At 39.0% G+C, this 26,951-nt stretch overlaps 1 protein-coding gene across 1 annotated transcript in view; it reads right to left on the bottom strand.

The window, feature by feature from the left end:
* LOC124279452 overlaps window positions 1–26,951 on the bottom strand; it is a 93,134-nt gene that overhangs the window by 48,339 nt on the left and 17,844 nt on the right. Inside the window, exons 5-6 of the mRNA XM_046715283.1 lie at window positions 16,974–17,022; window positions 15,290–15,386 (exon numbers count right to left, since the gene is read on the bottom strand). Of these exons, the coding sequence (XP_046571239.1) occupies window positions 15,290–15,386; window positions 16,974–17,000 (124 nt within the window). The 5' untranslated portion in view covers window positions 17,001–17,022. The remainder of the gene's footprint in view (window positions 1–15,289; window positions 15,387–16,973; window positions 17,023–26,951) is intronic.

Below are 26,951 nucleotides of genomic sequence, written 5' to 3' on the forward strand. Positions count from 1 at the left end.
GGCAGAGAACTATTTCCGCCATCACCAACTGTCCATAACTTAAATAAATTTAAAATACTCAATGCGAAGGCATGTCGTACCTTTAAACAAAACAAACGACAATCTTGGAGGACCTAGGTCTCCAAAGTTAACTCACGTACGCCAATGTCCAGAGTATGGAACATGGTTCAAAGAATTAAATGCAAAGGTTCAAAATCTGCTGTTGACCATCTTAAAGATGGCGATAATTTAATAACTGACAAATAAAAAATTGCAGATAAAATTGGCGAAACTCTTGCCAAAAATTCATCATCGGCAATTTATGTCCCTGAGTTTCAGAGATATCAGAAACAACAGGAAAAGACAAAAGTTAATTTTGAATCAAATAATGGTGAAGACTATAATGAACTGTTTTCATTACAGGAGCTACAGACAGGTCTTGAGCAAGCTCATAACACTGCAGCGGGGGATGGCAATATTCATTATCAGCTACTGAAACACTTACCTGAACCATGTCTGGTCACACTTTTAGATATATTTCACAAAAATATGGACGTCCGGAAATTTGCCTCCGTCGTGGCGTAATGCCATTGTAGTCCCAATACCAAAACCTGGCAAGGATCATACAGATCCGTCAAATTACAGACCAATATCTCTAACTAGCTGTGTCTGTAAAACCATGGAACGTATGGTGAATAATAGATTAACTTGGTATCTTGAAACCAACAACCTTATAACAAATATTCAATGTGGTTTCAGGAAAAATCGTAGTACCATTGATCATTTGGTACGCTTAGAATCCTTTGTTAAGAATGCTATAGTCAATAAACAACATGCTGTATCAATTTCATTGATCTTGAGAAAGCTTATGATACGACCTGGAAGCATGGCATTTTGAAGGATTTACATGATTCTGGTTTGAGAGGCCGTTTGCCTCTTTTTGTATCACAGTTTTTAAAAGACAGGCAATTTCAAGTCCGAGTGGGTTCAACGCTGTCTGATCATTACAATCAAGATCAGGGTGTCCCTCCAGGCAGTATTTTGTCTGTCATTTTATTTAGTATCAAGATGAACAGTTTATCCAAGGTTTTAAACGATTCAATAGATGGATCACTTTTTGTGGATGATATTAATATTTCTTGTCGTGGTAAAAATATGCATACTATTGAACGACAATTGCAGTTGTGTTTAAATAAAATAAATATATGGTGTCTTGAAAACGGCTTTAAATCTAAAACTAATTGTCTACACTTTTGTAGAAAATATAAGCCCCATAAAGACCCGGAACGATCTTTAAATGGCACTCCAATCAAAGTTGTCCAGGAGGCCAAGTTCTTGGGTCTAATTTTCGAATCACATTTAACTTTTTGCCGCATATTAAATCCCTTAAAGCTAAATGCCTGAAGGCCCTTGATTTGTTGAAAGTTGTTTCCAACTCAAAGTGGGGAGGGGATCAAGCAACCTAAAACTACTTGATTCTGTCCACCGCCAAGGCCTCAGACTTTGTCTTGGGTCCTTTAGAACCTCTCCTATTGATAGTCTCTATGTTGAAGCAGATGAGCCTTCTCTTACACAACGCCGTATAAAATTATCTTTACAATACATTACTAAACTATATTCTAGCGAGTCTAACCCTGCATTTAACTGTGTCCTTAATCCCCTCTATGAGGATTTATACAACAAGCAAGAAAAAATTGTGTCCAGGGACACGGATGCCCCCGCTGCTGTAGGAAGAGTTCCCTTACACTGAGTGTGCTCTGGTGATTAATTTCTACTAAATAAATATCATGGTTGATCATAAAATAAATATATCTAAAGTGTCCAAGGTAAATACTTATTTGTAAATGTATGTCACAATGAACATACCACAGTACAATTAAACCTATATCATGAAGGTTCATGGCACAAGGGTAAATAAACTAGCAATCGCAATATCACTGTGGAGGCAAGAGAAAGCGAACCAATTCAAGTTCAAACATCTGTAGAAGTGACAAAATTAAGAAACTGGATGAAAAAGGTATGAGACGCACACCTTTAGAGTTCCAATGAAACACACATAGAAGGCCAATTCTGTTCAGCAGCTTTTGTGGAGAAGTTGATAGACTTCATCCCCTATAACACTATATTCAGAGAGAACTTCAACAAAATTTATGCAAGTTTAAACGGCATTAAAATTGGAAAAATAAATAACATACAAAATCAAAATATGAGATGCACACCTTTAGAGTCTCTATAAAAGACATATGTAAGCTAAATGAGTTTTGTGCAGTGGTTTTTGAGGAGAAGTGGATAAAGTACACCCCCTGTTGTATGGGACGAACTGGATGAATAGAACCAAATTCAACTAAGTTCAAACATCTGTAGAAGTGACAAAATTAAGAAATTGGATGAACAAGGTATGAGATGCACACCTTTAGAGCTCCAATGAAACACACGTAGAAGCTCAATCAATTCTGTTAAGCATGATTTGTGGGGAAGTGGATAGACTTCACCCCCTACAACACTATATTCAGAGAGAAATGTAACAACATTTATCTAAGTTCAAAGCGGCATTAAAATTGGAAAATTAAATAAAATACAAAATCAAAATATGAGATGCACGCCTTTAGAGTCCCTATAAAGCACATGTGTAATCTAAATGAATTCCATAAAGTAGTTTTTGAGGAGAAGTGGATAACGTACACCCCCTGTTGGATGGAACGAACACTGGCTGAATAGAACAAACTTCAACTAAGTTCAAACATCTGTCAAAGTGACAAAATTAAAAAATTGCATAAAAAATTATGAAATGCACACCTTTAGAGTCGCTAAAAAAGACATGTAGATGTTCATTCAATTCTGTTGAGCAGTTTTTGTGGAGAAGTGGATAGACTTCATCCCCTATTACACTATCATCATAGAGAAATTCAGCCAAATGTACCTAAGTTCAAATGTCTCAAAACTTACAAAAAAAACCCAATAAAATAAAAAAACAAAATATGAGATGCACACCATTAGAGTCCCAAGAAAGCCCATGTATAAGTTCATTGAGTTACACAGTGCGGTTATGGTGGAGAAGTGGATAGAATACATTCCCTGTTTCGTACCAGATAACAGCTCTATTTTCACAGCAGAAGCTAATGCCATCTTAACAGCTCTTAAATATATTATTAAACACCGTAAATATAAACAGTACATACTCTTTTCTGATTCTCTTTCGTGTCTTCAGGCTATAAAAATCTTTCTTGTAAACATCCACTTTTATTAGAAATATTGAATTTTATAATGTGCTTGCTACTGGCCAATGCAACATCTTCTTTTGTTGGTTACCCAGCCACAGCCCAGCATTTCTGGAAAAAAACAATGGCCGATCTTGCTGCCAAGGCAGCACTCAACAAATCTGTGACACCACTTCTCATTCCATACTCTGATTACAAAGCTAGCATTAGAAGATCATCAGATCTTATATCCGTGATCTGATGCAGAAGAAGTCGGACACCCAAGTAGGTATCAATAAATTACATGAAATAAAACCCTATATCGGTTACACTTACTTGGGTTGTCAGTCCAGATTTGAAGAGGTCATCATGCGACGATGTCGTATTGGCCACACTAGATATACTCATGCATACCTATTAAAAGGTGAGGATCCTCCGTTTTGTATCCCTTGTGATGAAAGAATCACGGTCAAGCTTGACTGTGTTGAATATTCCATCACAAGGGATATCTATTTCAATTCCCAAACCATGTACTATAAGTACTCATTTAATTATTGCATTTAAAAAATAGACTTGTTAACTGATTTGTAAATAGATAAATATTTTATTATTGGTAGTTTAGATTAGTAACTGAGATTATTAGTGGCTGTACCCTCAAAGGGGGTTGAAGTAGCGTAAAATGATTGTCCTCCTGAGAGGGTACGTAAGTCCCGAAACATTCAAAGGTAATTTAAATTTACCAGCTGTTTTAAATGTAGCATTCTTGTCATCTTCATTTTGGCAAAATTTGACCTCAATCGCTAGCGGCTGAAGAGATGATATGAATCCAACTAGGGTCCATGCAGGTAGCAAAGGCACTGTAAGTCCCCATGGTTCCTAGTTTGGTGATCTACCTTCAGTTGTTGGCGATCTCTAGCCAGTTTTTATATTGTATTGTCCAAATAGTGCTAGTAGTTTTAATTTTCCACACTAGTTTTAGTTTTAATTGTGACATTCTAGTTATTTTACTGCCCTTCGTTCGTCGACAGGTTTTTATAATATTTATATATATTCCATTTCAATGTCAAATGTTCTCGTCACGATAAGGCTGAAATATTGCCGACATGACGTTAAATATTAACTCACTGATCCCACGACAAGTATTTAGAGTTCTGCGCAGACACAGCGACGTCAACATTTGCAAATGTTTTAATGGATAACAAATTTAGAGATTGCTCTCTCCGTGCACATACCACCAGAAGTGAGCCAGTACGGAGACGAGTGACATTTGTAACCTTGCCACAATTCCCACGGATAGCTTTGGAAATTGCAAATGGGTTAAGCCTGATCGGAAGAAATCCGTAGCTTCAATGACCAGGAACCGAGCCTATGATTCGACGTTTGCAGACTTGTTTGTATTAGAGTGATCTATTTCATTTAGACGCCACTTCTTTTCATTTCGATATGAACCAGCTTGTATTTGACGCATGGTGAAAGGAAAATGATTCAGCACCCCTATTACGAACCTACCACTGAGCGTCAACAAGGACAGTGTCAAACAGCACACGATTTCCAAAATGCGAGAGTGTTATACCCTAGAGAATATGACAGGAATAGCTGTATTTGTCTACCAAATAAATGCCAGGCTAGTTTGGCCCATGACAAGGGAGGAGGTCAACATCGATCACTAGATTGGCCTATGAGTCACCGCCTTCTGGCATAGGCCTCTGGCATATATAGTATAATCTGAAATAATAACATTCATTGTCAAAAATGTACGATAATGTACAGTATTTTCCATGATAATGTTGTCCATGCACAGGACATGGCATGACCAGCCGATTGGTAGAACCGGGCTCATTCTACCAACCCTCTTGGTGAAGTAAGGGCCGAAGTGGTGTGTTGGGAAAAGGAACACTGTTTTTGGCTCCTTTGCCCTCAACCACCAGACTCTCGTCCACCACCGACACAGTGGCGCAACCAACGGAAAACATGTTGCCCAATTTGGTCGCCATTTACGAAGCAATGAGGTGCTGTGGACACATTCTGCCCCAGGGCCACACGGGCGAAGAGTTATTAGCGTTAGCCAACACTCACCAGGAGGAGGTCGCTCTTCACGAGTGTGAACTAGGTATAGAAGTAGTATAGGCTGTTCTTTATCATTGAAGTAGTATAGGCTGTTCTGTATCTTTGTCCATTATTCAATTTATGTCCATTTTTAAAAATATCCATTTTGATATTTATCCTTAATTTATCATTATGGAAATGTAACCACTGTGAAACCCTAACAGACTTTCATTGATTTCGAATATGTTTTAAAATCGTAATTTGAACATTGTATTTTCATAAGTATTAGATTATTCACATAATTCGCCCGTGACTATTATTTTATATCATTTTCTCACCTCTCTCAGTTATATATGTATTGGGTGACGAAATTCACACTTCGTGTACCGCATCACCTACCTACCGTGCTGAATTGCATATGCACATAGCGTGATTTGACAGAGTTTTGCGTTAGTATAAAATGAACATATGCTTCAGGTTTAAAAGTGTGACATTCAATCAACTAAGACAATTCCAAAAATACCGACTGCAAGACGACAACAAAACGATGAAACATGACCTATCAAGAACGATCAGGTGATCCAACCGTCTTGCTTCGAATGGCCATCAGGTGAATCAATGTTGTAATATATGTAATCATGCACATCCTTGATGTATACTCACAAGCACAAGAAACGCAAGTTTTTTTTATCCAATTAGGAAACAAACTCGGAACCCTAAATTGATATGAGTTTTGGGAATATAGTGAAGCCTGATGGTGAAACCCGAGTACAAACACATAAAGAGAAGGAATCACCAAAACGCACCATACCCACGAACATTGTGTGACAAAATATCTTGTCAAGTAAATGTTTTTACAATTCAAAATTTAAAAAAGATTTACTCAATGAAGTATACTTATCATGTGTTAATATAAAGAAATTTAGGCGATCACTAGCAAGATTCCGATGTTCATCTCACGATTTGTTGATTGAAAGCGGGAGATATAAAAATGTTAAAAGAGAAGAGAGAATATGTACACTTTGTCGTTTAAATGAAATTGAAGATGAATATCACTTTCTCCTCATCTGTCCATCAAATAATTCAATACGTTGTAAATACATTAAAAGATATTACTATATCTATCCAAGCATCATAAAATTCTCTACCCTTATAAGCAGTAAAAATCAAAATATATTACAAAATCTTGCCATGTTCATCCACATTGCAATGTTGTATAGAACAAAAGTGTTATCACTGTAATGTAAATATATTTATTTATGTAATTCCCCATTATATATGTATATGTACTAAAGACTAGTGGCCTCTTCAGTACGAAATAAAGATTGAACATGAAATGAACATGTGGGTATCAGGTACATTTCTCGTGAAATTGAAAAGGCGCTCTCTTTATAATCTGTTTGGGTCAAAATGATACTGATGAAACACAATCTGACTCCAAATCGGTTCATGATCAAACATTCATTTCAACGCAGAATGTAATGAAAACACCAGACCAACCCGGGAAAAAGGTTTCATAACGTTTGTCTCCAAAATAAAGAAGTTACATTTTGTTTTGATTTTTCGTGCGAGTGGAGACGATCTTTTCTGATAAGAGTCGTTTTGGGGTCTCTCATGCAGATGGGAGAATCATAATTTGGCGGCGTGACCTTTTCGCTGACAGACACGTTTTGGAATGGTATGCATGGGGGTGAACCTAACGTCATGATCTGGGCCGGGATTGGACATTAATGCAAGACTTCGACCCATGTGCTTCCAGAATGTTGGTCAAGGTCGGGGACACGGCGTCACTGCTCAGTGTTATAGTATGACCAGAAATTATTGAGAAATTTTAGGAGTATGTTAAATTGGATTTCTGGTATAAACAACCTTGACCAGCAATCAAGTACTTGGTTTCATTCAAGAGAGACAACTCCGTTAATCCTTTTTCATTAGTTTGTGAAGAGTTATCCCCCTTTGTTTACTTGCTAGCAGACGACATTTTCAGTGATCCTCAGTATGGATGATTTAGAGAAGAAGTTGATGTTAGAGTATTATAACAAGGACATCAGATCAGTTAAAGTGATTTCAAGTAGAACAGGCATCCCTTTGTCCACTGTTTATCGTGTTTTGAAAAAATATTGCAAATTGATATGGCATTGAGCACCAGGGAGGTGCAGGTAGGCTACAAAAATTGACTGTCGGTGACAGGAGGCGGCTTGGTATTCTTGTTTCTAAAAACAAACGAAGGAGTTTAGAAAACTTAAAGCTGGATATGATTGATAGAGGATCTGTGGCTGTCTGAAAGGAGACAATTAGAACTGAGCTGCATGCAATGGATTGGCAGAAAAGTCGAAGAATTCCATCACCGATCAAGAAACCTGAACAAACGGAGCGAAGGTTGAACTGGTGCTTACAGCATAGAACTTTTAACTGGGACAATGTGATTTTCTCAGATGAAAGTTCTGTGTGGCTGTTCCCTAAAACACTAAACTTCTGGACCAAACAAACTGAAAAACCTTTGTATCAGCGCCCAAAGTACAGTATGAAATTCAACGTGTGGGGTGGCATATATGTGTAAGGGGCAACGCCCCTCTGTGTATTTAAAGGGAATATGAACAATGAGCGGTACACATATATTCTCGAGGGATATTTACTTCCATTTGCTCACGTGTTCTATGGAAATTTTGGATTTTCCAGCAGGACAACGACCCAAAACATCGTTCAAAGCATCCACGGGCCTAGTTTCGGACCCAAAATATGACATTATTAGATTGGCCAAGCTATAGCCCTGACCTAAATCCAATAGAAAATGTTTGGGGACTAATGAAGGAAAGTGTCAATAAGAAAAATCTGACAAATATTGCTGAAATGAAAGAAGAGGTTGTCAGATATTGGGACAGCATGGACCACGACTTTCTAAATTCTTTGAAGCCTGCATTGCTGCCCATGGTGACTTGACAAAATACTACCTGTTCACCTGTCTTTGAATCTGGAGTTATGTTCTGCTAATATTCACATTTAATACGGGGGTAATGAGTGAAAAAATAAAAAAACTACAATCTTTTCTCAATAATTTCTGGATGTACTGTGTATATCGACCTAGTGATCAGACCCCACGTTGTTCCAGTTTTCGTACAACATCGTTGAGACATTTTCAAACAGGATAACGTTCGTCCCCAATGTTGGCAGAGGTACCATGGCCCTTCTCCAACAACACAACATCCGTTTTCTACCATGTCCAGTCCTCAGTCCTGATCCCCATCAAATACGGAGGTTTCGAGATGTCACTCTTCTGCACGGGGAGGCGCAAATAGATTGCGCAACAAACCGGAAGGTGGGGCTGTTTTTAGCGTCGCAATGGCGGGTAATTCAAAATGTATGGACTCGATGCTGAAACCTTAATTAAGATCGTTTCTGATGGCAAGGGGCATGACTGTGTCAAATTACACTTTGGCATAACTGCGTGAGTTGGCGAATAAGGCAGTTGAACTTGCTAACGACTCCCGATGAGACGGCTTCATTCCTTTTGGAGAGATGCACGGTAGTGGTTGACAACGAAACAGTGACGTTTCCCGTGGTTGTGTCGCCTAAACTGAAATCATGGACTGATAACCTGTCTTCGCTTCCGATGTTCTGTCAAGCTGACATCCTAGTTTACTTGCTTGGTCATGCAAGTTGGAGTAAACAGAGACTTAAGGGGTTCAGGAAGGAGAAGGGATACCGATTGCATATCGATGTCCATGTCCATGCAGTTGAGCTTCACAGTTTGACACATGATAATGTGTATGTACGAGCCCATTGCAACCGTGAGACATCACAGTCCGAGAAGGCCTACCTAACCTGGTGTCTACTGGAGAGGGAAAATGCTAATATTGTGCCTGGAGGATGTGAATGTACAGTATTATTTTTATGTGTATTTTCCTACTAATTATTGAATTTCCTGTATGTATTCTACCCAGAATCAGCTGAATTATGTTAAGTGAAGTCTAACAAAAAAACTTCAACGCCACAATGTTTATTAGCCTTTTAAAAAAATCATAATATTTTTTTAAAAAGTCCGGTTTCATATTTTTTTCAGTGATAATGGTGCTTGTAAGCATGTTGTTGCCCTGCTCTTCAGCTTAGTGGACTGGTCTGACAGACATGTGGACAGGAGTACAGAGACCTGCACATATGTCAAGTGTGTTTGGGACATTGCTAGGAAAGAGTCTTTTCCACTTAAACTAGCTGACATTAATACTTCATTACTCCACACAGATACAATAAATAATTATCGTCCTAGTAATGAAAGTTGTTTTGATGTCCAGAATGCCTTGCATGATTTAGTTAAGGACACAGATTGTCAAATGAATGAAGTCTTGGATAATGAGCATAGTCAAGTTAGCATTTCACTTCCAAAAACAATGCTGGAATTTGGTATTGAATATAAAACTTTGACATATTCACCTCCCAGTTTCATTGATTATGGTACGTTTTACAAGACAAACAGTGATTGTGAAGAAATTAATTCACTTTCTCAGGGTCAGTCAGATAATGAAAACTGGTTTAAGTATCGATAGGGACGACTGACTGCGTCTGTCTTTCCAAATGTGTTAATTTACAGTCAAAATAAGTGACAATTACATAGTAAAGCAAGTCATGTCTGAGTATAGAGGTCAATCTGCTGTTAGTAGTACTTGTGCATCTTCAAGATTAGCACCAGCATTGTATGGCAAAGAGCATGAAGTCCTTGCCCGTCAATTGTATGAATGTAAACAAAAAATAGACCTTGTTGGCCTGAATGTTTATGTTCCAGGATTATTAGTAAATGAAAATATGCCTCATATTAGTGCCAGCCCTGATGGTGTTGTACATTGTAAATGTTGTGGTAAGGGCCTTTTGGAAGTTAAATGTACTTACAAATACATTAATTGCAGTATTGACAAAATTTGTTCTGAGATATTTGTTCAATGTGTATAAAAATGAAAATGGAGTGATAAAGCTGAATAGTTCTTCACCTTGGTTCAAGCAAATACAGTGCCAAATGTGCAGTGGTGTGATTTTGTTGTCTATGTTGAAGGTACCATACAAACTGGAAAGCATTTGATATATATATTGATAGGATTTTTTTGACCAAATGGAATGGAAAAAAGATTTTCAGAAAATAACCTCTTTCTATGAATCATTCATTGTCCTTAAACTGTTGTCTTAAATTGATCTGCAGTTGTAGTCCTGTAATTTTTTGATATATGAAATGTATGTGAGAAGTGTAAAAGGTTTGTAAGACATGCATATACAGATAGTCTTATCCTAGTGTCATTTGCTATATATACTGAAAGCCATTAGAAGCGCATCACTGATAGATTAGCATATGGTGCGTTTTGGCATCCAATATATTTTTAGAGAACGATGTGATAAGTGACCATTGAAGAAGAGAATCAAATGCGGTATGAAGTTGCACTACATTTATTGACCAAGGCAACGAGGGTTAAACAGAGACGGGGTCAAATCAAAAGTTCACACAGGTAAACAACAAGAAGGAAGACAACGTCAGTATCGCCTGTGTCCACCATCAGCATCAATAACAGCCACACACCTCCTCCTGTGAGAAGAGATGACCCTCCTGAAGAGATCCCGAGGGATCTGTAGCCATATCCTGCAGAGAGACGCTTCCAGCTGCTGCAAGTTGAGAGGTGGCGCCATATTGGCAAGTCTCCTCCCCATCTCATCCCAGACATGCTCGATGGGTGCCAAATCAGGAGACAGCGATGGCCATTGCATGGCATTGATGTTGTTCTGTCGCAAGAAGTCCATCTGGATTCGTCCGTGAACAGGACTCCTGTCCACTCTCTGTGTGTCCATCTGCGATGATGTCTACACCAAGCGAGACGTGCCTGACGATGTCTACGTGTCAGAATTGGACCAACATGAGGTCAACGTGCACGTAGCCCTCTCTCACGTAAACGACGTCTCTCAGTTTGAGGACTGATTCTTCCCCTTCTCCCACGGATTACTGAAGCTTTCCTTGCTGCTGGCTGGAACCGGTTCCTCAAATGGGTGACCTGGATGAAGTGGTCTTGATATGGGGCTATGACGCGTGGTTGTCCCGGACGTTGAAGGTCAAGTGTGCTGCCTGTTTGTTGAAGACGCTGGGAGAGTCTAACAATTGTCGACATGTGACAGTTGAACTGTGCGGGTCTGCACGGGAGGATAATCCAGCATTAAGCAAACCCACTGCTCGCTCTCTCTGAACAGCCGATAATCGAGGCATCGTTACAAATTCAGCAATGGAATTAAAGACCCAAAACCATGTGATTCTTACAGGAAAATTGTTAAACTTTAACCCTGCTTGAATTTCAGATCAGTTGTGTCATCTGTCCATGCTCTACATGACAAGTCGTGGTTATGTGATCATCATGTGTCACGTGACCGCACCTACATGCATGCTGCTCTCCCTTTGCATGCTTTTCAGGTGACATGGTTAGTTGATTCATACAACAGTTTGGGTTCGAACCATTCACGTCAGTACAACTGATATCATCAGAATGGGTGATGCGTTTCTAATGGCTTTCAGTACCACAAGTCGATAAACATAACAAACTCAGAGTCTCGCCAAATACTCACTCGTATTAAGTGTAATACTTACTGGCATACATAATAGTATGTCAATTGAGAAACAAGACATTATGGAACGTAAATTGAAATTTATTTCTGTACATTTGTTCAGCTAAAATTCATAACAGAGCTGGAGATTTCAGTACCTATTACTATTACAATGTACATCCATATCTAAAGCAAGTGCATGTACATGAAAAAGTAATAATATGTATTAGCTTTACTCAAGGTTATATGTACTGTACATTTATTGTATATACTTATCAGTATGATTATGATTTGACAAACACAACAAATGTACTGTTAAGTTATTTTAATGGGGATAATTGTTATGTAAACAGTTTGCAATCTTTCAAAGAAACAAGTTTCCTGTAAATACCAAGAGGTGCTTAATGAAACACATCAAGGTTACATTTAGAAACAAATTCCCTACCTAGCATTACAACGTCTTTTATTATTTGTCATATTTTACTTGCATAGCTTGTGTGAAATTGATATTGATTTGATGAGTTTTGTACCGATTGATCGTAGTACAGATCTGTATGATGCAAATAGAATAATTGAATGTGCCTAAAATTATGTACAAATGATTACATGACAACTTTTGTACAGCACAGTATCAACAATAAACCATGATGTATTAAAAACAACATACCTTTGTTATTGTTTTAACAGAATTGAATACAAGACAAATATCAAGTCAGAATTTATACATTAATTGTTTTACAACAGGTATTAAAACTGAATACTTCCTGACTAGTTTTGGCATGAGATTACCAAAAAATGCACACACTTTCACCATTTTGTTAACAAGTGGTTTCACTTCCCAAGGACTTATGTTACTTAAAACTCTCTCCACATGAATTCTAAGTTCAGCTATGTTTCTTGTCTTTTTTATTTCACTCACATTAAGTCTCTTTTTCTTACCCCAAGTGCATTTTCGAGTAAATGGTGGCATATTTAGGGTAGCTCGCTTTCTAGTAAATAAATCACGAATATAGAAACCTCTGTCTGCCATGATATCAACTCCAGCTTCAATTAAGTCTAAAAACCCTGAATGCTCTGTTATATATCTATCAGAAGCATTACCACCATACAAGTCAGAGACAAACGTGAAAGTACAAGATGGTGATATGGCAAGTAAACATTTACCAGTATATCTAGATTTGTATGAACTGTAAGTAGTAGCTTGGGCTGAAGGTGATCTAGGTTTTTGAGAAAAAGAACTCTGTACAGTCAATTATGGCCCGTGTTCTAGGGTATAACTGCTTGAAAGACAATGCCATATATTTCTTAACCTGCAGTTTTGATGGCCATTTCAATACATTATCAAAGGTTTGAGACATAAAAGTAATCCATGATGCAAATATCTGACTAACACGTGACTTTGATATTCCAAAAGTATCTGCTACAAAATACTGAAGAAATCCTGAATAAATTCTTGATACATTGTCAACTTTCTACTGGGGCCAGGACGAGATCTTGAATTATTTGTTGTGTCACATGCAGCAGCATTGCCATTCCAATAGTTCAAAAGTGAACATTTAGAAACAAGTATGTTAAAAACAGTACAAGATGGTAAGCCTGTATAAAACCTTACATGTTCATCATCTTTAACAACATTTTCCAGAAACAAGTCCCTTAATAGAGTTCTCTTGTCATCTAGTTTTTCAGTTTTACTTTGAAGGTCCTCATTCATGTTATGAATGTCTGACATTGTCAGATATATCTGAGTTCCAGCCTCACACATCTGGCTCTTCTCTGCGTCCTTCACGACATAGTCATGATCGTCACTGACGATGGGTGTTTTTGACTCTATTGCACGTGGAGGAAAATACATAAAAAATACCTTGAGTTACAAGATCTATTAGCTCTTTAAAAATTAAGCAATTATTCAACAGAGAATATTCATTCTTTATACAAACTATTCAGGAGACATTTTCAATTAAATTTGTCATGTAAAGCTAAGTATTATGTACGAGCAAACCTTTTGAAAAGCCTATTTTCCTTGTTGGTTGAAGGACTGTGATCTCTCCAACTGAAAAGCGTATGGAAGCAAAGTCTGTGCTTCCTGATACATCAGGCATACCAGTTGAGAGATCTTTGGTGGGTTTCTTCTCATCCAAGGCCATGTGAAGTGATATGAGTTTTGAGTAGATCTAAACAAATAATACAATTGCTAATTTCCAGGTGCAGTGTTTTAAAGACAGATGATTTTTTATTTGCAAAATAGAACAAACATGTAAAATAATTAGATTCTAGTATTCATAATTTGTAGATTTATATTCACAAGATGTGCTAAATACTTTTACAATAGTTTTCAAATAAAAAAAATATTCAAACTGCTGTGCAGTCGGCTTTTCGTACTCCCGCCATGACAAACCAGAAATCTATTTATAGATCCGTGGCCAAACACACTAAATTGTAACAAAATAAAGTTTGCAAAGACTTAAAAAATAAATGAGAAATATAGTATATGTGTAAATGGTCATTACCTTAGTGTGGAGGGCATTTTAAAGTTGTTGTATGGAAACAGCGTCGGACAGTCACCACCTGACAAAAATTGTCTTGAACATATCCGAGTGTACTTGTTCGGTGCCCATGCTGGCTCTCGTCGTACGAGTTTAATCCATCTTCTCCGATGAGTTGATGCCCTGATCTTATTCGGGAAGGAGAAAAAGGTCACCCCTGTAGCCATGGGTACTTGTCAAGTTTTTGTTGCTTTCGCGTCGATGCGGTACAACCCGGAACACAACAGTGATGAGACGGCACGTTTACATTAGCGACGGCCTTGAAACAGCCCCACCTTCCGGTGACGCAACGACCTTTTCTCGCCTTTTCTTAAGAGAGCACTTCCAAAGGGACGTAATCCGAAACCTCCGTATACTGGGATGTTTTTAACAGGCGTCTGCACCATGTGCGAGCAGTCCCTACAGCTGCCGGTGTACTTTTCACAGCTGCTTTGGGTGTGTTCGTCTAATCCACTCAATGTACAGGAGATGTGTGGCAGTGATCAATGCTAATGGTGCACACTAGGTATTGACTGACATATTGGCTATTGACCAGAACCCGTGTAACCCCTTTACCGTTTGAAACTTTGCAGCCAATAAAATGTCTTTACTCAAATCTTTGTCTATCTGACACTGGTATTTCTTGTATTGAATGTTGAAAATATAATACATGTATACTTTATACTCGACTTGCGTTGCTTTTGCGTGTGAGTATATTATGGAGTCACTGAACAAGTATTTCAGGACATTACACCAGATATATAATCGTTTAGGGGAAAACATATACTAACACCAACTGGAACGCTACCAATAAAAGTGAAGGCAGCACTGGTAAACTGTTTGTGAGTGTATAGTAAAACGCACCTAGCGGATAAGTGAGGAAAATATTAGTTGAAGAAGATCACCCATTAAACCTTATTTTTATGAGCTAAAATAATGACCTGTGCAAACGTAATGGTGTTGTCATAAGTAAGCGCTCACCTGTGCTGTGCGTGAGCTTTACAGCCTTGTCAACCACCCAGTCGTCAAATTCAAATTTATATGATACTCCCGGTTCAGAACTTTCATAAATGCGCACCTGTTAAACAGAAGAGTCAGAAGATTTCTACATGTTAGCTGCAATGAAGGTTACACAGTTCGTAACTCCTGGAAAGACATCAATACTTGATGGAAGCTTGAGATTTGAAGTGATGAAGATCTGACGAAGATCCATTTGCCTTAGGTTAATAGTAATAATGATAAGAAGAATATTTATAACGCGGCTTTTCCATGTTAGATATCCTGTTCAAAGCGCACAATCTGATCATTATTACCCCGGATAACTCAAGCAGCCTGTTCGGCGCTAGAAGGCTTATAGATTTAGGAACTATTTCACCGGGTACCCATTTTCTGCTGGGTGAAAAGGGTCATTTTTGAACAAACCCACTTGATTAAGGTGAGACCACATGTATCGCATGTGCTTCGTTGTGGGGCAGGACTGAAGTCCTAGTATTTCTCAGGAGTCAAGTTGCCAAACACGGTCACACATCCAAAGACTCTCCGCGCCTAACGTTGCTTAACTTCAACTGATTTATGACCTGAGCTCTACGCACAGGACTACACATACAAAGTACAAGTAATGATGAGTGTCCCTTACGGAGAAGAGTAAGAGGGTCCAAATTGGGCTCATTGGAGTTACTACTAGGCTTCAACACACAATTATACAATTACTGGCAAACAAGGATAAGATGGACCAGCGCAAAAAAAAACGCGTTTACGAGAAGTAGGCGGTGCACGGCAATGAGCAAACGCATTTGGTTTGTAAATGGGAGAGCAGGTTTGTAAATGGGAGAGCAGGTGTAGGCTAGTGCACGTGCAGTACATGACGATGAAATTGATTCCGCGCGTAGCTGCTGAGACAGGCCATGCGCTGCACCCATCGCACTACACTTGATTGCGGACAACCTGGGTCCCCTTCGCTCACAATGGCAAGTGCCAGTGGGCGGCACTCATGCGTGCTAATACAGGTCAATTGTCAGGTCGGCACTAAAGTTATCCGTGTTTGCCAGTAGTGATGTCCCCTGTGACAGATCAATTATTCACTCCATCTGTTCACTAGTCGGTGATTCTGCAAAAGCTCTTGTCTGTTTGCAGTGAAAACGTACCGATAAAGTAAAGTTAAGATTTAAATTCTCTTAATTTTACCGTGCCAGTTGAACATTTAAATCTCAGAATTTAATTCAACTTGGGATCAAAGTTGTCAAACAAACGATCATAGATTCAAATCGCTAATATTGGTTTGTATTACATGGTGGAAAGCGCAGTAGTTGGAACAGTGAAACAAATGCACGTGCGGTACGTGATGAGCGTTAACTTAGACCAACCCTACTTGTTCTCGGTGTTTCATTAAATGTGCATACCCCCTTGTAATACAAACCAATAATAGAGATTTGAAACCATGATCGTTTGTTAAACAACTTTTATCCTAAGTTAAATAAAATTCTGAGATTTACATGTTCAACTGGCAAGGTAAAATTATGACGATTCGCAATCTTAACTTTAATTTTTTGTTTAAACTGAAATTCATCGGTACGTTTTCACTGCAAACAGACTAATAGTGTGGATACAAACCGGCTTGTCTGAATGAAAACACCCAGGGAAGCTGCGAATACAATACAAACATTACCCACTGTAACTTCCAGGCAGCATTCATTCCTGTGTTATCATGCCCAATGCTGAAACAAACGAAAGGTTTAAATACAATTTGATTTTTTTTAACCGGGATTCAAAGTTGATCTATATGGACACTCTAAATTTTCTAAAACATACAAAAGGTTAGGGAGGTTGCATACTAAGTATCAAAATGTCAAGAAATTGCTAAATTTGGTATCATTTTGTAGAAAAATGTGTCAAAAATCTAATTATGCCATAAAAAAGCAAGTCACCGAGGCATTTGTTTAACAAGTGGCGCCCCCTTGTTGCATCGTCTGTAAAAATTAATATGTCAATAAAAGTTCTCTTAAAAGTAATTTGTTTACTTTTATTATTTAATATGTGTTTTTTTTATAAAGATATTGATATGAAATAATGCAGGAAAATCTATTTTCAAGTCGGTATGTAGGATTTGAAAAATTAATTAACTTCTAAACACACGGGAATTTAAAAGAAATATTGATTCATCAATGATAAAAAGATTTTCATTATAACAAGATTTTTTTTATAAAACGAATTTTAATATAATAAATTTACACTAGATAAATATTCAATTATAGAAAAAGAATATGTTACCAGAGAGTATCATCAACATTATCTCAAATTAAAACAGCCTGCCCAAATTCAGTTTGATAAGGGGAGATAACTCTTGCCCAGGTTTACCTCAGGATAAATGCTTGTGTGGCCAAAATATCATGAAGTATGACTAGAAGCGAGTTAAAGGGAAAAGCTGCGCAACATAAATACACGCTCCTACTGTCACATCCCGTCGCATCCGGTATGCGCACAAACCACGGTATCCAACTTCTTTAATAAAGGTGCCATTATCTTCAATGTGGACTCAACAAACAAGAATGCTGTACAAATTACAAATGCGATTTACATAAAAATATTCATTACTGAAAACTAATGAGAGCACCCAATGCAATGTTCTACATTCCGTAGCTGAACAATTGCAACTGCAGTATAAAATAACACAGTCGTTGTAATAACAACATAGTCACCAAAAATAGATCGAGGATGTGTTGTTGCTCTTGATGTAACGTAAGATGAGGCACCCGTGAAGAGCCACCACCTCGTGGTGGGTGATGGGTAACTCTAACCACTGTCCACAGCACCCCATTGCTGGTCGTAAGAGGTGACCAAATTTGCCGTGGGTTGTGCCCCTGTGTCGATGGAGGACGGTAGTCTGGTGGTTGAGGGCAGTACGAGCCTGGAACAGTGTTCCTTTTGCACACCACTTTGGCCCTTACTTCACCAAGACGCAGGGTATGAAACTCCCAAAAATTTCAGCCAGACCACAGGGCTCACACAATATATATTTACATGCCTAAGTTTTAACCTGACCGTTAGGCAGGTGAATTTGAGAATCTGGCAGTCTCTGTTAAGAATAACCCGTTCCGGGCGGTCGTGCAGGCAGGTATTTCGATTGCTGCTAGACGGGTGGTAGAATTGGCACGATTCTATGAATCGGCTGGTCACGCCGTGCCCCGAGCATGGAGACATTTCATTTTAAAACCATTGCTATTCAAATTGTTTCTTACCATGACCGGTTCTTATAAAAACTATCATATTAGAATTCATTCTGCTTAGTGTCCTATACCAGAAGGCGGTGGCTCATGGGTCAATCTGGCATTATTGACCACCGGGTTCTCTTTGTCTTCAGGTAAATGTCTAGGGCAGAACCAGCCTTACTTAAATTACTCTGCTTGACTATGGTAGCTACCTGTGACTCTTTTGCTGGAGTATAGCATCCCTGTAACCCTAGTGTTTGTAGTCGGCTTTCACTATAGCATTGTTCTTGTTGACACCCCATGGTGGGTGGAGAGCAGCGATGTTGAACGATTTTCCCTATCATAGCAACCTTTCTCTACACTGGTTCTCGATCGAAAAATAAAAGAAGGCATTTAGATACAGATACCATTTGTTCTGGCGATGAAAGTGTCTCTCAAATTAATATCTACTCATGACCAAGGGTGTGGAAGGGATTTATGGATACGTCAAGACTGTAACGTGTCTCAGAAATGGATCCCTGCTTGTCGAATGTTGAACGACGTCAACAGTCTTCTCAAAGCAGATAATTTTGGGACCACTGAAACCACAGTCTCTGTTCACAAATATCTAAATGCGTATAGGGGTATCATCCGTGATCGTTTCTGACATGTCCGAGGACGAGATAGCTTCAGACCTCAAATCTCAAGGAGTCGCTTCTGTGAAAAGATTCACCAGAAAAGATCAACACACAGTTGTACCAACGACCATTTATCTTACGTTTACACTTCCCAAAATACCATCATCAATCAAGGCTGGTCATTTCAACATCGGAGTGGATGTACATATGCCAAGTCCACTCCAATGTAATGATGGCAGAAGCTTGGGCATTGTCCTAGGTCGTGTTATCAGTACCCTAAGTGCTTCCCTTGCAGTAAAGATCATGAAAGTACTGCCTGCACAGATATTAGGTGTGCTAACTGCAACGGTGAGCACTTCTCGTCATCAAAATCCTGTCCATTCTACCAGAAACAATCACAAATACTCAAACTAAAGCATACAAATAATATTTTCTTTTCTGAAGCAATGAAATTACTGACTCCACAAACTCATACTACTCCATCCACAACCTTGTACTCTGCTGCAATTTCATTTTCAAAGTGCATTGTTGACAGAGCATGTCAGACTGACATCTGCTGGGTCAGAGTCAAACAATCACTGTTTTCTATTGCTAAACACGGCAACAGATCTTCAACGTCTGCATCACAGACAGATTCATAATGAACGCCAGACTGCTCATGAACAAGAGCATGAATCTGAAACTGAGACAGCAAAGATATCACAAAAAACCCTGTAAAACTCACAAGCAAAGAAGAATCAAGGACCCTCAACCATGTAGAGGTACCTTCCCCATTAACATCCCCTGTAGTGGTTCATAACAACTTTGAACCTTCAGACATGGAAGTCAACCCATCTCCACCAACTCAACGGAGAGGATCTTTCCCAAGATCACGATCTCCAATTCCGCCTCCATGAACGGTTCTTTCAATATTCTTCAGTGGAACTGTAGAGGCCTTAGAAACAATATCAATGATTTACAACTTTTAATTCAAGATTTCAAACCATTAGAATTATGTCTGTAAGAAACATATCTAAAATCCACGGACAGATTTGATATCTATCAGAAAATATGGTTTCTACAACTGTTTCTCACCTCCAGGTGAATCATGGTTCTGTCATAGAGTAAACCATTTCAATACGTTTCTGTAAAACGTCATATGTTCAAACAACATAATTGTTTCCATATATATCCAAAGTGCACCGAAATTCTATCCCCTTTGTCTGTTTAATGTATTCAGCAATCATTCGGTGTAGCCCTTTTATCATAAACCCCCCTCAGGGCAGGACCCTTAATTCTCAATGCCATCAGTAAATGTCAATTAACATCTCCCCACGTCGGCGGATCTTACGTATGTACATGTGCACAGGTTAGTGACCTTGCACAACGTGGCGTAAAGTCCCTATGCATAAAACAGGACTCACATGGTCAGTCATGGAGACCAAGCAGGGAGTCCAGTCAGAAACGAGGCGAGGAAACAGGCCCAGATCATCCACCGAAGCGGACGGACTGGGCGGCTAGTCGGGGCGTCGGCCAAGGCCGTCGCCTCACCAACGACTACGTCGACGATGAAGAATCGCCGTCCGACTTCTGAATGTGTGTAAGTGACAGAGCGGGTCTCCACATCGGTAACATTGGCCACTCGGTTTCGATGTGCGTTCTGTCACGTGATTTCCATCTTATGTACCATTTCTACCATTATTCCCCAACCATAATAAACATGGCTGCTGCTGTTTTCAACTATACTGCTGACTTTTGTCTTCCGCCTCTTGAACTACCATCCGAGAGTACCTCAACGAACGCTCTTGGACAGAACTATCCACAGTCCTGTTCCTCTCAATACCCCTCTTCAGGCAGTTGCGGTCTGTGTTACTCTGCATATTGTTGTTACCATGTGTTCATTGTATCTTCAGCCATTATCGTCTCTGCAGCAATCTGATCTTCAGATGCTTTACGACTCCCAAAACCATGTATTATCATGGGAAATTTAAATGACCATAACCCGCTTTGGGGTAGTAATAACACTAACGCAAAAGGAAAGATTCTTGAGGATTTCTTCATGAATACTGATTTCAATGATAGTTCTAACACATATCTTCATCCTGCAACTGATTCATACTCCTCTCTAGATTTATCCGTTGTGCATCCCAGTATATACAAAGGATTTGAGTGATCAGTCCACAGTGATCTTTGTGGAAGTGACCATATTCCCACTATACTTTCAGCCATAAACCCCAGCATTCGAGACCTTATGCACTAACAGATTACAACCCGAATTCGTTCTAAATTCTATTCAGATGTTTTCTGATGAATTAAATATGATTGCTGATGATTGTATACCAAAGTCCTCAATGGCTCCATACATTCGTAAGTCATGGTTTACTATTGATTTCAAACAAGAAGGAAAGGCTAGGAAGAACGCAGAAAAATGTTTCCGTCGACATCCCACAGTCCCTAACTTAAACCAATTTACAAATAAAACGCCAAGGCTCGTCGCACATTTAAACAAAATAAACGACAGTCATGGCGAACTATGTTTCCAAAATTAACTCACGAATAAGGTATGGAAAATGGTGAAGAAGATAAAAGGTAAAGGTTCAAAATGTAGTGTGCAGCATCTTAATGAATGTGACACTCTTTTTACAGAAAAATCTGATATTGCTAATAGTGAGTGAGTGTATCGGCCATTGTATTCCCAGAAATGCCAACGTGGCTGGGTAACCAACAAAACATGATGTCGCATTGGCCAGTAGCAAGCTCAGTATACAATTCAATATATTTCTAGTAAAAGTGGATGCTTACAAGTAGGATTTTTAATAGCCTGAAGGCAAGAAAGAGAATCTGAAAATATGATGTATTGTTTATGTTTAGGATGTCTTTGAATATATTTAAGAGCCGTTATTATGGCTTTGCTTCTGCTGTAAAAATAGAGCTGTTATCTGGTATTCTAGAAGATATTGTTCTGGATCCAATGACAGTGGCACATGCTACCGCGCCACCGTCCGTGGACCCGCCTATAAATAAGGATTTGTATGTATTATATTTCAGTTTTAATTGGTTATAGTCTTGTTTATATTGTAGTTCATTAGTTTCTGATTTCGTAAACTTTGTCAGAGTTAGGTCAACTTCAGGCCTCACTAATTGCCAAGGAGGAGAAGAAAGAAGACGGGAAGGAGATATATTTTGCAGCTCAATGCCGGTAGCAGATATGAATGGATTAATTCTATGCCCAAGAGGCGGAACATGAGAAGACTTTTTGATGTACAGACCCTCATAAAGAGGATTGAAAACACAGTTAAATGCAGGATTAGACTCGTTAGAATAGAGTTTTGTTATATACTGTAAGGATAATTTTATACGGCGATGGTTAAGAGAAGGCTCATCGGCCTCGACATAGAGACTGTCAATAGGAGAAGTTCTGAAGGATCCAAGACAAAGTCTTAGACCTTGGTGGTGAAAAGAATCAATTAGTGTTAGGTTGCTTTTGCAGGCTCAACCATATACGATGGAGCCGTAATCAAGTTTCGAGCGGACCAATGATCGATATAGGTGGAGGAGGTAAGGTTGATCCCCTCCCGACTTTGAGTTGGAAACAATTTTCAACAAATCAAGGGCCTTCAGGCATTTAGCTTTAAGGGATTGAATTTGCGGCAAAAATGTTAAATGGGAGTCGAAAATTAGAACTAAGAACTTGGCCTCCTTTACAACTTTGATCGGAGTGCCATTTAAAGATAGTTCTGGGTCTTTAGACAATTTTGTAGACAATTAGTTTTGGTCTTGGAAAATTTAAAGCTGTTTTCAAGACACCATTTATTTAATTTATTTATTTATTAACTGCAATTGCCTTTCGATAGTATTTCGATAGACAAGAAATATTAAACTCATCCACAAATAACTATCCATCAACTGAATCGTTTAAAACTTTGGATAAACTATTTATCTTTATACTAAAGAGTGTCAAAAAAAAATACTGCCTTGTGGAACACCCTGATCCTGATTGTAATGATCAGACAGGGTAGAACCCACACGGACTTGAAATTGTCTGTCTTTTAAAAAGTTGGCTTTAAATTGAGGCAAATGGCCTCGCAATCCAAAGCCATGTAAAATCTTTAAAATGCCATATTTCCACGTAGTGTCATATGCTTTTTCTAGATAAAAAAAGATAGACACAGTGTGCTGTTTATTAATTAGAGCGTCTTTAACAAATGATTCTAAACACACCAAGTGATCGACAGTACTTCTGCTTTTACGGAAACCACATTGTATATCTGTTATTAAGTTATTGTTTTTTCAAGTACCAAACAAGTCGATTATTTATCATGCGTTCCATGGTCTTGCAAACACAGCTAGTTAGTGAAATTGGCCTATAATTGGAAGGATCAGTATGATCACGTCCAGGTTTAGGGATGGGCACAATTATAGCATCACGCCACGACGAAGGAAATTGTCCAGATGTCATCAAAAATACGTAAGAGCGTCTCTAAACATGATTCCGGTAAGTGTTCAGGAGTTGATAATGTATACCTATCAGCTAGAATAGTACTAGAATTTGTATTTTACTAAGAAAGTGTAATCCCAAATATAAGATATGTTACATTTGACCACTTTCTAAATGGCATTGTGTAATCATAGCTTTCGGCCGTGGGAGCCGTGCCAATTAACACTTATCAGAGGGGTACACAAAGCCCGTAGTCTAGACTACCAGTTGTCCACTTCCATTTTTGTGGTAGTCGCGGTAACTGAGTGGGTTAGGCGGCTGACTTTGTGTGGTGGCGATTAGGTGCCTCACTCTGAGGGTGCGAGTACGAATCCCGGATGGGGCTCAACTAAAAAAGTAATAGAATTTGTACTTTACTAAGAAAGTGTAATCCCAAATATAAGATATGTTACATTTGACCACTTTCTAAATGGCATTGTGTAATCGTGCATAATGTGAACGCAACATTTAACGTAAGTCGTATGGCAACCGCCTGGAGACCAGTATTAAGTATAACAGGGCTATGGATAATATTTTGTTTGACAAGGATCGAAGATCCTCCAGTGGCCCGTTCACCTGGAGGTGAAAAGGAATGGTATGCATTGAAATGGCGTAAATCAAATGTATCCGTCTGTTTCAAATATGTCTCCTGGAGACAAATGGCTGATGGTGTGAAGTCCTGGACTAATAGCTGCAAATCATTGAAATTATTCCTTAGCCCTCTGCAGTTCCACTGTACAATATTATTAGAAGACATTATCTTTTGGGGGGATTTATTGGGGATCTACCCAGCACTATTTTGGAGGGCGACAAGCTACGTGCCATAATATGGACGTTTTCAGATACGTCCATGGCCTCCAGAGATCCATATTTGTTGTATAATTGAATTGTATTTTCCGACCCTTTTGGGGTTCTGCCACTTTGATTTTTTAAAGCATCAAGCTTCGTTATATTTTTGCTTTTAGCAGTTTGCTGAGTATCAGATGACGATTGAGACTGTGAACGTGATTGAGAGGATGACTTGTGATCTGAAGATGAAGTGATTCCGTGGTTTGAGATGATAAATCAGGATATAAACGCTGTGGATTGTCGCTTTTGACCCAAGTCAAGTTTGTTTGACAGCTTGTGGATAATGTAGATATTTTAGGGGTTGAATCAGTTGGTGTTTGGTTATTGATGCGTAACTTTCTGCAAGTTCGGGTCTCTTCACAAGTTTTTTGGTGTCAGAAAAACTGATGTTTTGGGTAAATTTGATCTTGTTGATCTGCATATGTTGTTTCCAAATCGGACACTCTTTGGAGAAAGATGAATGTTCTCCAGAACAGTTGGTGCTTTTGTTAAAGGTACTGTACGATCTTCAGTTGTGCAGCACACACAATGGACAATGTACAAGTATTTATACCATGGCCAGACTTCTGGCATTTAAAACATCTGAGCGGATTTGGAATATACAAGTCAACCTGGATGTTGCAGTAACCTGCCTTCAGTGATTTGGGAGCTGTCGGAGATGAAAAGGAAAATAGATAGGTGTTGGTCTGAACAGTTTCGTTGTTTTTACGGGTTGAAAAGCGTTTGACGTACAGTACAGTACACCTTGGTCTTTCATTTCAGTCACGATATCAAGTTCTGACATGTCAGAAAACAGTCGATCACGGTCTCTGATGATACCTTTGCTTTTTTAATGTCTTGTGAGCAGAGACAGTAACGGGAACGCCGACGAACGATTCGGTGCTCATCAGGTTGGCTGATTGCTGTCTTTTAGCGCACTCAACTAGCATCGCACCTGAACGTAACTTTTTGATGTTCTTAACTTCTGCGGCGATACCCTGAATACCCTTAGATATTGCAAAAGGGTTCAACTTAAACGGTGTCTTGTCAACAGTTTCAATCACCTAAAAACATGGCCAAAAGTCAATTGATTAGGATGGTCTGAGGTCATCATCATTAGGATCAGTTTCAAGAGGACGTTTGGTTTTCTTTGTTGGTGTTTCATAAGCCATGGTTAGTGTTTAGATTTCATCATCCGGGCTCCCCACCCACCACGGAGTATCACAAGGACAATGCTTAAAGCAAGCGGGTCTCCAGCTTGCAGCACCGAGGATACCCGGATGATATACTCCAGCAGAAAATTTAAAAGATTAATGATTCCACCAGATTGGCCCATGAGCCACCGCCTTCTGGGCATACGACTCTAGGCAAAAATATACATGAAATTGTGTAGTTGAAGGACTGAGTTGAAAAAATGGCCAAGACTTAGAAATATATCTAATAATTCTCAAAAGTTTGTGCAACATTATACAGTTGTAACACAGGGCTTGGCGTGACCAGCCGATTGATAAACCGAGCCAGTTCTACCACCCGTCTAGGTGAAGTCAGGGCCGAAGTGGTGTGTTTGGCAAAAGGAACACGGTTCCAGGCTCCTAGTGCCCTCAACCACCAGACTCCCTTCCTCCACCGACACAGGGGCGCAACCCACGGCAAACGGGTTGGTGGACCAAATATGCCCCGGGTCCACAACGGGGGGTCGAAGAGCTCAGCACCCAGCACCCAGCACCAGGAGGTGGCTCTTCATGGGTGCCAATAAAATAAGTTCTCATCTAATTATTGCATTTTGAAAAGAATTACATTTGTTAAAGGTCACATAAACCCTAGGGGGTACAAATACATAAATCACTAACTGGCATCGTTATAAATGAAACCCCGTTATTAAAATTACTCATTTCGACCTTTAATTGACTTAAATCGACCTTTTTGACAACAGTGCACAATTCTCACCCGCGAACGAAATTTCAACCAATCAGAGCGGCGCGCCTCTGTGACGTCATATGAGGAATAGCTTTGAGAGCCGATGCAGAATTCATCTACATTTTAGGGGTTAAATTATCGTGTTTACAGGTTTGTATAAACCTGAAATCGTGACAATTGTTGTGGAAAATGAAAGCTATATGTTCTCACAATCTACTGTCATTTAATTTTGTCTCCTGCTTTGCCTAGTTTCCGAGTTACAACTTGTTTCCATAGACGATTCTGTCAAAATCGATTGGTGTCGTTAGGCCCTATTTGTATAATGACTGATCCAAATTGATCCCATTTCTGTGTTGTTTTACCTCGATATTTAATCATGTCATGTAAAAATCTGTTTGTATTCTCAAAACAGTGTCGTCCCATAAGTTTTCACATGCAATACAGCAATTAATACTCCCTCGTTGTAACCCGTGTTAAGTGGTATAAACCTCAACATGTTATTTGTCATCATTCACTTGATGGTCAGTTAATGAATTTATAACAGGTATAATTAGTGGTAAGACACTTAGATTACCCGACAAAGGTTCCCATTGGGCATTTCTTGTGTCTGGAGTAAATAT

Source organism: Haliotis rubra, unplaced genomic scaffold (assembly GCF_003918875.1).
Source record: "Haliotis rubra isolate DU_JTF1 unplaced genomic scaffold, ASM391887v1 Scf25, whole genome shotgun sequence".
Classification (NCBI taxonomy): domain Eukaryota; kingdom Metazoa; phylum Mollusca; class Gastropoda; order Lepetellida; family Haliotidae; genus Haliotis; species Haliotis rubra.